Raw genomic sequence first — 15304 nt, 5'->3', positions numbered from 1 at the left:
GCTATTGAGTGGACATTGGCTGACATACCAGAAATCAAAAATGCAGGTACTGACAAAGGGTTCAAAGTAAACGGATGGCAGCTGAAGCTGCTCCATGAAAGGCTGATGCTTGAAGAAACTGTTGAAGAGCTTCCCTTGGAGGAGCCTTCCTACACTCCAGCCGCTACACCTTAGCTCCCTCGGGTGTGTTCCTTCCTTTTTCTCACTTTATTCTTATTATTACATTGCGGACACTGTCTGGTTTAAGTGTGGGGGAGGGACATTTTACATTTACATCTTGTGTTAAAAAAAAAAAAAAAAAATTGTCATGAGTAGTCACATGTTCTAAGGCTAGGGCAGATAGCTGTAGGGTCAGTGAAATTTTTGGAGATTTTTGTTTTGATACTTGACATGATAGTCTTTGCAACTTAATGCACAACTGCTCGAACACTGTCAAACTTAGTAATGTCTAGATAAACCTCTGAAATATTTATTCTTTAGACTAAGTTCTCTAATTTGAATATAATGGAGGGTATGATTAGAACTAAGTGTGGGGGTAAGGCTAGAGTAACAGATAGACCGATCATTGCTATTAATTGAGAAAAAAGGAAACTGCTTAAGAGCTAAAAATAATGAATATAATAAGTTCCTGTGCCCGAAACTGGAGGAACAAGTTCCTGTGCCCGAAACTGGAGGAACAAGTGCTGTGTAGGATGCTCTACTCTGAGTAACAGGTTGGACTTATTACATGTAAGATCCCGTCAGGTGAAAAGGTGGAGTAGTACCTAAAGCTTAAAAACAATAAATAATCTTTTACAAGTAAAAGGAATGTTGAGTTGCTCACAATCAAGTATTTTGATGATGTGGCACTCTATAAGAAAAGTTTACAATCTCTATTAAAAAACATTTTCATCATTTCCTTTAATTAAATCATTTTAATTTTAATTATCTTTAATTAAATCATTTTAATTTTAATTATCAAATTATCACTATATAACCTTTTCATCATCTCCTTTAATTAAATCATTTTAATTTTAATTATCTTTAATTAAATCATTTTTATTTTAATTCTTTTACAAGTAAAAGGAATGTTGAGTTGCTCACAATCAAGTATTTTGATGATGTGGCACTCTATAAGAAAAGTTTACAATCTCTATTAAAAAACATTTTCATCATTTCCTTTAATTAAATCATTTTAATTTTAATTATCTTTAATTAAATCATTTTAATTTTAATTATCAAATTATCACTATATAACCTTTTCATCATCTCCTTTAATTAAATCATTTTAATTTTAATTATCTTTAATTAAATCTTTTTTATTTTAATTATCAATATATCAAATTATCACTATATAACTTCTTACAAGGGACCAACTAACTAAAATGAAAAATTATTAAATTAAAATGGACCAACTAATATATAAGATTTATATAACCACAAAATATTCATGACTATTGGAATTCTTTCAATACTAATAAAAAAAGGAATCATTATATTTCAAGCAAGTGACTCACTTTGATATTCCAAACCTCTTTGATCAATCCCTTAAAGAACTGAATTTAATAATAAAAAAAATGTGTGTCTCTCTTGCTTGAAATATATTCTTTCAATACTAAATGAATTAAAAAGGGATCATTCTTCATTACTTATATTGTTTAGAAGGGATTGCTTGAAACCAAAGGGACCATACTTCTACTTAGCCTAATGAATTAAAAGGGATCATACTTCTAATTTTATGACTCTACTTAGACATATAAGTTATTGTGATGATGTGACACTCTATAAGAAAAGTCTACAATCTTTATTAAAACATTTTCATATTTCATATAATAGAGTTACTCTAATAATAAATAATAAACAATAATAATAAATTAAAAAAAAACTAACACAATTTATTGTTGTTGAATTGAAACAAAAATGAATTGCAAGTAATGAAAGGTGGAATGATGCATCATGTTATTGTTTTAATTGCATTGCAATATCTTATTAAAATATATATTGTATGTTACAATTTCTTATTAATGCAATTGAAAACAAAGAATTCTTGGAGACACTAATATTGAATATGTAAATTTAGCTAATTATCAAACACAAGCTCTATATAAAGTTAACCCAAAAGCTAATTATCACCACCACCATACCAGGAAGTCTACCTTCTATGTTTTAACAAAATTTTAATTTATCTATCTCATGGCAAAAACTCTATGGTTTCTTTGTCTAACATCTCCATGAGAAAAAGTTATGCATCTTCACCTTCCATATCTTAAAGTTACACATTATAGTGTCTTGAATTGATTTAAAAGCTATTGTGTGCATATATATAGTTACATCATAAGTATATTGGTTTTTGTCTTTGGTATGTGATGGTGTCTAACCTCTTAGAATATCAGGTATTTCTACATGTGATTGATTAAGAAATTGATATACATATATGTGATAGTTGCCTATTAATATGTTTGTAAATTGAAATTTTTCTATTACTCTGAGTTTAGAACATCTCTAATCATTTTTTTATTTCTTTTTTAGGTTGGATATTTTTTTAAATATCAACTGGTGTTTTGTTCGATGATTAATTAAACTTTGAGTTGAATCGATTAATATGAATATGACTATTTTTTCATGTGAATGAGGAGAACAGGATAAAACATACTTATATTTTTGCTTACGTTGCATCTTTGCTCCTTATAAAGCCTATGAAATGACACATCATGTAAGGATGTGTATGTAACTCTAATGGCAGTTTGTAAACCATCATTTTTTTTATTGATATAATGTTTGTAATTAGACAACTTTTCTTTTTCATTTATTATTTTATTAGTCTAATGTTTTAGCTTATTTGTTTCTTATTTTCTTTTTCATTTATTATTTTATATAAGGTAAAAGATTTGTATAAAAAATTGTTGATTAATGGAAATATAATTAATTATTTTCATGTGAATAAGTTGAAGAGGATAAAAGAGACTTCTATTTATTGATTTTGAAGTGCCTTAAAATTTATATAGATCGAGGGTATATTGATGTTGGAGGAATTCAATTAAAAGATGACAATCCAAATAATTTAGAAATATAAATATGTGTCTCATTTTTAAATATTATATTGTCTACAATGTGTATGTGATCTACTTGATCTCGATCAAGAGAAATATAGAAACAAAAACAAAGTAGAAATTAAAATAAGTTTTTTTTTTTGTAGTTGACACTCAAGTCTTGCGGTTTTTATAATTGTAATACATGCAAGAAGTTATATTGATTCAAATTGACTTAGAGGTTGTCCAAATATATAATCTTCATGCATTTATCGTATAACACTTGCCTAAATCTGGATGGTTCAATATGAGTATATATGAATTTTAATGGACGGTCCTATTTTAATCTACGCATGCCATCTTATTCTTACAACCATAAAATGAATCGATGAAAAGAATTGTGCTAAAAACATGTTAGTTTAGAAATTGTGCTCAATACTTTTTCCTCCCACTTAGAATTGTACTAAAAACTTTCTAAATTAAATTAAAAAAAGACAAAAATTATTAAATAAAAATTGTTGATGCTCATTTGTCAAAATAAATTTTAGAAATTATTAAAACCGTAGATGTTAAAATATATTTACATATATTTAGAAAATATAATCACACATATATTTAAACATATTTACACACAACTAAAATTCACCAACAATTCAAAAATTATTAATTTAATTTACATAATAATATAACTTTTTGGATAAATTAAGTACATATTCTAAAAGAATGTTTACGTTACGGCTGAAAATAAAATAGTGGAATATTTATAAGAATAAGATGACATTTTTTTAAGCAAATAAGAAGATGACACATGTTAAATCTTAAATTCATCTATAAGACTTTCTTTACCTTAACCAAAATTCAAATATATAAAATCTTCGTCCAAACTTATATACTGACAACAATAAATATTCAAGTTTATATAATATAATAAGAAAATAAATGTTCAAGAAAATATTAAATAAGAGGGACAAAAACTAACAATAATTTTGAAGAGACACAAACCTCACCAAGAAAAAGAAAAACAAACCAAAAACAAAAGGACCAAGCAAAAAAAAAAAAGTGAACCAAACAATAGACTAAAAAATTGGGACTAATAAAGTTGGAATAAAATTTCACCAAGTGAATAAGTGAGAATAAACTCCAAGAAAACGAGAGATGAGTAAGTAGATAAGCTATTTGGAACCTTAAATTGCATAGAACGTAGTAAGCAAAATATGCTATTTGATACATAATTTTCAAAAAATGAGAACACGTGGAACAAATAGTCAACGCCACCATATATGAATCATATTCTATAATCAAAACTTTTTTTAACATTTCTCATGAGCAATATTGTCTACAAGTATAATTAGGTATGCCTCCAACTCTTATTGAAAATAATAAAATAAGGGATACATCAAAAATAAAAAACAAAGTGACATTTGACTATAAAATTGCAACTCATATAAAGAAAACTAAAATCTTATATTATTACACTAATAAAATAAAAAATGATACATCCTTTCAAACTTATGAAATATTATAAGAGATCTATTACATTAAAATGTAAACAAACTACGATATAAATTAATAAAAAATCTAATATTTCTAAACAACTTTTTTTTTACTCATATACTAATATTAAATATAATCATATTTTAAAATAATATCTATTATTTAACTATATGTGATTATAGTTATCGCAATTATTATTTTTTATTTATAAAAATATTTTAATTTTCCCGTGCAACGCACAGGTTTATCCCTAGTAATAAATAACAATAAACAATAATAAAGCTTGAGAGTAGTTTCCCCTGAGTTGATGTTGAAAAGCTTTGGATCTCTTGAAAAGAAATAGCCCCCCCTAGTCTGAAATTCTGGTTAAACCCAAAATTATAGGAAAAGAAAGACAGCTTAGCATCTAGAATGGTAGTTCCAGAGAGAGATCTTGACATTACTTTGGTTGACAGTGGGAGACAATACACACACACGCAAGATTATTATTGAAAGTTGATAGATAAGAATTGTGCCAATCTTTGAATTTTGACCCAAGGTTTGAAGCTTGAAACCTGGAATATGTTGACTGCTTGTGATTTGTTTTTAAGTTTTTTTTCATTTGAGTTTTGCTCGTAGTGCAAAAGTTCAAGTGTGGGGGAATTTGATCAGTGCATTTTAATGCACATTCTTCTACTATTGTACTCAAGTATTCCTATGGTTTATTTCATTATTTTCACCATTTTAATGTGTTTTTATATTTAAGTTTATTTCTAGCTTTATTTTATTTTCGTCACTTATTTTCTGAATTAATAATAACATGACACCTTCGCAGTCTGTAGGTCATAACTGGAGCTACGTATACCGGATTGAGGCGCGGGAAGATGAGTTGGAAAGCTGAGAAAGAGAGCTACAACTTTTGTGTTGAAGCCTCAAGTCAATTCGGAGCGCAAATGAGTCGAATAATTACGTTTATGTTCCAGACGAATTAAATTATTAACTTTCAGCACAACTTTATGTTTTCGGCCCAATTGTTTTAAGGCCCGTTTCCATGTATTATTTAAACCGGAAAAAAAGACAGCTAGGGCATATTTATTCATTCTGATTTCACGAGAAACCAATCCCCAGAGCAGCCACTACCTTCATGGAGAACTAAACTTATTTTCAATCCATTGGTGTAAGGAATTTTGTTCTTGATTCTTGAGGTTCGGTTTTATTATCAATTCATATGTTTATGCTTATCATATATCAATTTTCGTGTCTCCTTCTTTATGTATGAGTTTGATACAATTGATGCTTAATTATTCTATTTCATATTCATACTATCGAGACCATTCGAATTCATTCATCGCTTGTATAAATTAATTTGAATAGAAATTGATATATGCTTTTTCGCTTGTAAAAAGGGGCTGAATGAATTATTGTTATGATTTTATCTATGTTATCGGTGACGCTTGATCATCCCCATAGTCAATTGAACATGTTGGTGCTTAATCAACGATTCTTTATAGAATTGATTTTCGCTTGTTAAATTAGTTCTATAATCAGCCCAGCATAAACTAACGAACAATCTTATGAGAACCTAGGATAGATGATAAACAAGATTTCCTAAAACCAATGGATTGATTACTTTCACATTGATTAAATTCGTTATTGTTGTTACTGTTTTCAAAACCGAAAACCCCCAATTTGTAATCTTTAAATTGATTCTAACATTGTTAAACCGATTGTGAGTTCTTGCGAAACGACCAAGGTTACTACCTTGTACTACTTATTTTAAAATTATTTTGATCATGAAACGACGGTGATCAGGAATCTCTCTTTTCTCAAATGGACCCATACAAGATCACCTTCGTTGAACAACTTAGGCTTCTTATTCTTAGACTTTTGCTTGTAGGCTTCATTTACAGCCTTGATTCTTTCTCGCACTTGCTCATGTAGTTTCATCATTGAATTGAGTTTGGCCTCGGCATCTGGATGAACTAATTCCTCCTTTGGCATAGCCATCAGATCCAATGGCAAGTAAGGATTCACACCATAAACAACTTCAAAAGGAGAATGGTTAGTAGCATATGTAGTGGATCGATTGTAGGCAAACTCGGCATGAGCTAACTTCAAGTCCCAATCCTTTTGAGTTTTATTAACCAAGCCACGCAGCAAAGTACCAAGAGTTCTATTAGTCACCTCTGTTTGCCCATCGTTTTGAGGGTGATGGGAAGTACTAAACAGCAACTTAGTACCCAATTTCCTCCATAATGTATTCCAAAAATAACTCAAAAACTTTGAATCACGATCGGAAACAATAGTTTTAGGAACTCCATGTAAGCGTACAATCTCACGAAAGTACAAATCAGCAACGTTACTGGCATCATCTGTTTTGTGACAAGCTACAAAGTGTGCCATCTTTGAAAACCTATCAACAACAACCATAATAGCATCCTTACCTCGCTGTGTGCGGGGCAAAGCCACAATGAAATCCATGCTTACGTCCATCCAAGGACCACTAGGTGTTGGTAATGGAGTATATGCTCCTGGTTTGAAAGAACTCTTTGCCATATGACAAGTAACACACTTGCTAATGACCTTTTGCACATCTCCTAACATCTTTGGCCAATGAAAGTGTTCTTTTAAAATCTCCAGGGATTTTGTAATGCCAAAGTGACCAGCCAAACCCCCACCATGAGCCTCACGAACTAGCAACTCACGAATGGAATGCCTTGGGATGCAAAGCCGATTCTCTTTGAACAAAAATCCACCCTGCATTATGTACTTCCCAAATGCTCTATTTTCACAGTTAGAGTATATCTCACCAAAATCTACATCCTCTTTATAATAGTCTTTCAAAGTCTCAAAACCAAGTAAGCGAGTTTCGAGAATTGAAATCAAAGCATACCTCCTTGAAAGTGCATCAGCCACCACGTTACTCTTACCATCTTTGTATTTTGAAGAGAAATTAAAAGATTGAAGAAATTCAACCCATTTAGCATGCCTTGGACTCAACTTTTGTTATCCGTTGATATACTTTAAAGACTCGTGATCTGAATGCAATACAAAGTGGTTAGAACGCAAATAATGACTCCAATGATCAAGAGCTCTTACAATGGCATAGAAATCCTTGTCATAGGTGCAATAGTTCAATCGAGCTCCCCAGGGTTTCTATGAGAAATAAGCTATAGGCCTTTTGTTTTGTATCAAAACAGCTCCAATGCCAACCCCACTAGCATCACATTCAACCTCAAATGGTTGAGTGAAGTCGGGCAAAGCTAAAACAGGAGCTTCACAAAGCTTTAACTTAATCAATTCAAAAGCCTTTTGTGCTTGCTCATTCCACACAAACGCACCCTTCTTCAAACATTCAGTAATAGGACTTGTTATAGTGCTGAAATTCTGGATAAAGCGTCGATAAAATGATGCAAGACCATGGAAAGATCTCACCTCCGAAACTGTTGTAGGACTTGACCATGTTTTGATAGCATCCACCTTTATTTGATCAACCGATACTCCATCTTTAGACACAACATATCCAAGGAACACCACACTTTCAACCAAGAAATCACACTTCTCCTTCTTCCCATAGAGTTTTTGTGCTCTTAGGGTTTCAAAGATTTGTTTTAAATGAGTGAAATGCTCCTCATTAGACCTGCTATACACCAAGATATCGTCAAGATAAACAACAACAAACTTACCCAAAAAGGGCTTGAGTACTTCGTTCATGAGCCTCATGAAGGTGCTAGGTGCATTCGTGAGTCCAAACGGCATAACCAGCCATTCATATAGACCATGCTTGGTCTTGAACGCCGTCTTCCATTCATCACCTTCACGCATTCTGATTTGGTGATACCCACTCCTTAGATCGATTTTTGAGAATATAACCGACCCGTGTAACTCATCAAGCATATCATCTAACCTTGGAATGGGAAAGCGATATTTGATGGTTATGTTGTTCACCGCTCTACTATCGATACACATTCTCCATGAACCATCCTTCTTAGGAACCAGCAACGTCGGGACAGCACAAGGACTCATTGATTCACGCACATAACCCATGCTGATCAATTCTTCAATTTGCCGTTGCAACTCTTTTGTCTCCTCCGGATTACACCTATAGGCAGCCTTGTTTGGTAATGGAGCTCCCGGAATTAGATCAATTTGATGCTCAATTCCACGAATAGGTGGCAAACCAGTTGGTAGTTCAATTGGAAACACATCTTCATACTCACCCAAGACAGCCTCCAATTGTTGTTTAAGAGGAGTTTCGATATCATCCTGTTTAGCATTCTTTGCAACCAACATGTAAACTAATTCACCATTATCAATAGCATTTTTCACTTCATTTTCAGTAGCAAACATAGTGAGGCTAGGCCTTTTACCTCTTTTTGTAGTCATGGAACGGACTTCGCTTGATGTCATAGGTTTCAGCACAATCCTCTTGCCTTTGTAGTTCAATTCATGCTCATTTGATCTTCCTCTATGCGTCACATCTCTATCAGATTGCCAAGGACGTCCCAAAAGTATATGACTTGCATCCATAGGCACAACATCACACAAGATCTAATCAACATAAGACCCCATGGTTAACCCCACACAAGTCTGTCTTGTAACTTTTATACTACTCCCATTGTCCAACCAATGTAGTGCATAAGGTCTAGGATGTTTTGTTGTGAGTAATCCTAATTTAGACACCATTTCAGTTGAAGCTGCATTGGTACAACTACCTTCATCCACAATGACACTACACCATTTATCCTTCACTTGGCACTTAGTGTAGAAGATTTGATTCCTTTGATCCCCATCCAAGGGTACAGTTTTAGCTTGTAAAGTTCTAAGCATCAAAGTATCATAGATGGGAGGTCCATATTCTTCTACCTCATCGTCGACATCTTCGACAATTTCAGGTCCATCCATGTCAACATTGCCACCAGATTCTTCCTCTTCCTTAACCAACTCATCACGCATGCTAACCGCTTCTCTAAGGGTCACAACTCGTTGATTAGGACAAGCTCTAGCAAAGTGTCCAAAGCCTTGACACTTGAAACACCTAACCTTCGACAGGCTAGTCTCTTTGGGTGCAGTACTAGACTGTTTAGGAGTAGGCTCACCCTGTTTTGGTTGAGTCACATTTGGTTTAGTGCTAGGGGCTGCATTTGCACTACCCGACACACCTCCCTTGGACCAACCACTTGAACTCCCAGCATTATATCTGCTCTTATTTTGATTTTCAATTTTTAAGCACAAGGTGCTCAAAGTGTTGAAGTCAGTATAATTACATAGCTCAACAGCAAATGCTATATTCTTATTCAGACCACGAAGAAAACGGCTCATTCTTTGCTCTTCATTTTCCTCCAACTCACCCATTAGGCATAGGTTTTCGAATTCATCAATGTACTCAGCAACACTCATTTTGCCTTGTACTAAATCTGAAATCTTCTTATACAAGTTCAATCTGTGGTTCGATGGCACATATCTTTTGCGCAACTTTCTTTTCAAGGACTCCCAAGAACTGATTTTCTCCTTCCTATCTCGTATTCTTCGAGCCTTCAAGCCCTCATACCACAACGATGCACTTTTGCTAAGTTTCAGAATAGCATACTTACAACGCTTCTCATCGTGAAGATCCTTGAAGTCAAACATTCTATCGATCTTGCGCTCCCATTCCAAATAAACCTCCGGGTCTGCACTGCCATTGAATTCAGGTAGCTCGGTGATTTTGAATTCATCCACGTTTGGACGTGGTTCACCCCTTCTAGGCCTTCGTCGTTCATCTTCCAAATTGACGCTCCTTAAGGCTTCACGCAATCTGTCCATGAAATCATCGCTGTTGAAATCCACCATTGTCACGTAACAAGGATTCAGAGCCGAAGCTCTGATACCACCAATGGTACTAATTAGAGTGTTTTAATTCGTAAGGGTAGCGGAAGCAAACAACCAATATCGAAGTTAATAGGTACCACCCTTATTAGTCGAATTCTGCTAAGTGTTTTTGGATAGTTTTTGTGTTTTAATGAAACAGCAAGGGATAGGCAATGTTAGACTACACCAATAGTTTAACAAAGAGATTAGCACTCAACACCAATTGAGCTAATCGGGTTATTCTCAAGACGACACTTGCAAATAATCTTTCGAAAATGTAGACACAAATTCTATGTTAACTTGAACTGTTCTTTTTTTTCTGTCTTTTTAAAATGACCAGCATACATGGCATATATAGCCGAAATATAGTGCTAAGATTAGCTTATTTAAAACTGATAATAAAGTACAGCATAAAAGACAATTACACTAGTAATAAAATGACATTATTCTATCAGCTATGTAACTCCTTTTCCAATGACTAGCTGGGAGGAATTTAAGGCCTTGAATTGTCTTTAGTGCTCCTTATTTTGCTCCTTTGTAACTGATCAGAATAGGATTCAAATGGCTGATATTATTTGTTTTAACTTGGTGATTTTAAAATGACTAAAATAGCCAAGTAATTAAACTCAGCCCTTGATGATGGCTAGCAAAGGACCCCACGCCATTAACTCCTTGGTGATTGTCACATGTGTTGATTTCCAGCTCTTCTTGATCAATTTTCGCATCAGGTTTTTATGGTTTTTTTGCCAATTTTAGTGTTTGTAGTGGTTTTTATGGTTTTTGGCCTATTTTAGGGTCGTTTTTATGGTTTTTTGGCTATTTTAGTGTTTGTAGTGGTTTTTATGGTTTTTTGCCTATTTTAGTGTTTGTAGTGGTTTTTATAGTTTTTGGCGAATTTTAGTGTTTGTAATCGTTTTTATTTTGGCCTATTTTAGTGTTTGTGGTGGTTTTTTTTTGTTTTTGGCCAATTTTAGTGTTTGTAGTGGTTTTATGGTTTTTGGCTTATTTTAGTGTTTGTAGTGGTTTTTATGATTTTTGGTCAATTTTAGTGTTTGTAATCGTTTTTATGGTTTATGGCCTATTTTAGTGTTTGTAGTGGTTTTTATGGTTTTTGGCCTATTTTAGTGTTTGTAGTGGTTTTTATCGTTTTTGGCCAATTTTAGTATTTGTAGTCGTTTTAATGGTTTTTGGCCAATTTTAGTGTTTGTAATCGTTTTTATGGTTTTTGGCCTATTTTAGTGTTTGTAGTGGTTTTTATGTTTTTCAGCTTATTTTAGTATTTTTATGGTTTTTGGCCAATTTTAGGGTCGTTTTAATGGTTTTTGGACAATTTTAGTGTTTGAAGTCGTTTTTATGGTTTTTGGCCTATTTTAGTGTTTGTAGTGGTTTGTGGCCTATGTAACACCCCAAAAATTAATATTTCCTCGTATTTTAATTATTTAGGTGTAGTGTTGATTGATGATGTTTGTTTAATTATTTTGTGTGACGAATTATTAAATAATTGATAAATAAAAATAACGATGTTGTTAATTAGAAAATAAAAATTAAAAGAAAAAGGAGTAGAAAATTATATACCGAGGTGTGAGAGCATATTAAGGAGGTGCAGTTAAGATATTGATAGAGGCAGGGATAAGAAAGAAATAAACAATGTTTTAATTTCCATTAAAAGGAATAAACATAGTTTTAATTTCCTTATTAGGTTTTAATAATAATAATAGAACTTGTCCCTTGGCCTTATTTTAAAAAAAAAGGCAAGGCAAGACTCTACACAATCAACAAAGAAACAAAAATTATACGGTGTGATAATAGAGAGAAAGAATACGTGGGAGGAGAAGAGGAAGGGAAAGAAGAGAAGTCTCATACCTCAAGCTTAGGGAAAATCACTACAAATTCAAGTAAGGGCGTTTAACGATTTTACTTTAAGCTGAATTTTCTTTAGTGATTATAAGTATAGTTTTCTCTTCTTTTCATATGCTTGAGTTATCTACAATTCTTGTTTTGATCGTTGCTTTTCAATATGAAATTTCATAATTGTTATGCTGCAAGGTCCATATAGAATATTCTATTGTTTTTCTGAAGTTTCAATGATGGTCTTGTTCTGAGAATAATAATTTTGATGCTGGGTTCATGATGATATACTCATAGCTATATGTATAGGCTTTGACTAAATTGTGTTTAATCCCATGTTTGCTTTTGATTTGGACTTATATTCGGAGATACGATAACTCATGAATATGTTGAAATTCAAATGTGGAGTTTATGGCATTCTGTACATATGTATTCAGTTTTGAGAAAAGAGTTTCATGAGTTTCCTGCTTCATGTGATACATGGTCTTGATTTTAAATTCAAAGTATATATATATTTTTTTGAACAAACCAAAATGAGATATATATATATGGGGAGGGATCAAATTACACCGGTGTAACATTTGAGCAATGTTACACCGCTCAATAACGCTTCAACGAAAACAAATTTTACAAAATCCACCGTTGGATTGAAAGTTTATATCATTTAGATCATCCATGTTCAATTTTACAAAAATCTAAAATCGTTTGATATGTTATTGAGACCGATCAAGATTAACGCTTTATGTGTTTTTATTGAATACCGTTAAGCTTGATCAATATCAATAACATATCAAATGATTTTAGATTTTTATAGAATTGAACATGAATGATCTATATGATATAAACTTTCAATCCAACGGTGGATTTTGTAAAATTTGTATTCATTGAAGCATTATTGAGCGGTGTAACATTACTCAAATGTTACACCGGTGTAATTTGATCCCTCCCCTATATATATATATATATATATATATATATATATATATATATATATATATAAAATGAACCAATCATCCTCCCAGCACAAGATGTGCCAGGAAAGACTAAGTAAGGTTACAAAGCGTCAAGATACATGACCAAAAGAAACTAAACAAGGCCCAAACAAAGCATAGGACTAGATATATATAACACTTTACCAATTTGTTGTTTGAATTCATTTGATTTTTTTTATGTCGAGATAGAGAGGTGGATTTCATAATTAATTTAATTTTGCCCATTGATGAAAATTGATTAGCCATATGAATTGTCATGAATCTATTCTCTTAATTTAAAGTGTTGCTTTGGTTCTTTTTTTTAAGATAGAAATATATTATTTTTGAAAATTAATAATTCAAAGGAGTTTTAATTAAATAAAAAAAAAAAAGAAGAAGAAAAAGAGTTACAGTAAGACAATTGTTTGACCATTATACGTGTGCTTAAATATGCTATGAATTGATCAATAAATGCATGATTTACGTTGCTAATTTGCACTACTCACTTAAGAATATAAGTTAAGGCATTTAGTAGTCTAGTTTCGGTACCGATTTCTGATTGTGTTGATAAATTGTTGTTGAGTAATTGTTCTTGTGCTAATATGTGGTTGTAAGATGTTGAAAATCATAATTGAAATTATCATTAAATAAGCCGTTTGTCGTGTTGCTATGGTGGCCGTTGAGCTGCCGTTTGTCGTGTTGCTATGGTGGCCACTGTGCTGCCGTTTGTCGTGTTGCCATGGTATTCGTTGCGCCGCCATTCATCGTGTTGCCGTCATTATATTTATGAGTTGTTTTATTTTTGTTAATTAATAAGTTGACAACGTTGTGTTTGATTGTTCAAAGATGATGACATTTTATTTTCGTTGACTTCTAGGTCTTATTATAATTGGTGTTGCTATTATTTTCGGTTTCTTATGTGATTTCGTTACTAACCCCTTTGTCCCCCTATGGTTTAACCCTACGATGTGCAATCGTAGATTTTTCAGGTAACAGATGAGTCTTAGCTGCCGCGTGTCGAGGATGGCTTTAGGGCGCTATCTTCTTTTCCTGCTTTCAATAAATTGAGTCGCTCTGATAGGAAGTCAATTGGGAGGGGAACTCTTATTTACATTTTTCAGTTATTTTTACATTCAAAACTATTGGAATTTCAGTTGTTTTCCACCTAAGACTATTGAACCATGTTATTCGTTGTAGTGAATTTTAATCCAAGCTTCAGGATTTATGTTTTTATTTAACTTTTAATTTTTGCTGAAATTTTACGTCGTTTAGAAATTAATTTGAAGTGAAGTAACACTCCTTCGGTAAATAAATCATTTAATAAAACCAATGGGAGTTTGAGGGTGTTACAATTGGTATCAGAGCAAGTCGGTCTAGTCGGACCAAGTCGCGTTGTTATTAATTTTCAGAAATTTTTCAGAAATGGCAGGACGTAATGACCACGCAATCGCAAACGCTTTGACTGCCGTAGCTCAAGCTATTCAGAGAAGTCAGAATCAGCAGGGAGGTAATGATGAGCGCAAACTAAATCAGTTTATGAAGCAAGTGCCTCCAAAATTTGATGGAGGTCACAATCCTGATGATGCTTACAAGTGGTTACAAGAGATTGAAAGGATCTTTCGGGTCATGGAGGCGATCGATGCGCAAAAAGTGATGATGGCTACTCACCGATTAACTGATGAAGCTGACTTCTGGTGGGGCAATGCACGTCAGAGGATGATAGCTGCTGGTACTCTTATGACTTGGAACAACTTTAGGAATGAATTCTTGGCAAAATATTTCCCAACTAACGTAATGACCAAGAAGGAGATTGAGTTCCTGAAATTGGAGCAGGGCAGTATGACTGTAGCTGAATATGCTAGAAAGTTTGAAGAACTATCACGATTTTGTCCCCACATCAATGCAGTGGGAGCAGAAGGTTCTATCAAGTTTGTAATCATTTTTATGGTTTTTGGCCAATTTTAGTGTTTGTAATCGTTTTTATGGTTTTTGGCCTATTTTAGTGTTTGTAGTGTTTATTATGGTTTCTGGCCTATTTTAGTGTTTGTAGTGGTTTTTATGGTTTTTGGCCAATTTTAGTGTTTATAATGGTTTTTATGGTTTTTGGCTATTTTAGTGTTTGTAGTCGTTTTTATGGTTTTTGGCTTATTTTAG

At 32.8% G+C, this 15304-nt stretch overlaps 1 protein-coding gene across 1 annotated transcript; it reads left to right on the top strand.

The window, feature by feature from the left end:
• The first annotated feature begins 12079 nt into the window (after positions 1-12079).
• LOC123895314 lies at positions 12080-15197 on the top strand. The gene is made up of 2 exons (XM_045945566.1): positions 12080-12226; positions 14571-15197. The coding sequence occupies exon 2, from the start codon at positions 14573-14575 to the stop codon at positions 15113-15115; it is 543 nt and encodes a 180-aa protein (XP_045801522.1). The 5' UTR covers positions 12080-12226; positions 14571-14572; the 3' UTR covers positions 15116-15197.
• The last annotated feature ends 107 nt before the right edge of the window (positions 15198-15304 follow it).

This window comes from Trifolium pratense, linkage group LG7 (assembly GCF_020283565.1).
Source record: "Trifolium pratense cultivar HEN17-A07 linkage group LG7, ARS_RC_1.1, whole genome shotgun sequence".
Lineage (NCBI taxonomy): Eukaryota > Viridiplantae > Streptophyta > Magnoliopsida > Fabales > Fabaceae > Trifolium > Trifolium pratense.
The sequence above is the reverse complement of the archived record's forward strand: the minus strand, read 5'-3'. Positions and strand labels throughout refer to the sequence as shown.

Excerpts from the sequence above, each read along its gene's own strand:
- LOC123895314 (XM_045945566.1), top strand. The coding sequence starts at position 14,573 with ATGGCAGGACGTAATGACCACGCAATCGCAAACGCTTTGACTGCCGTA.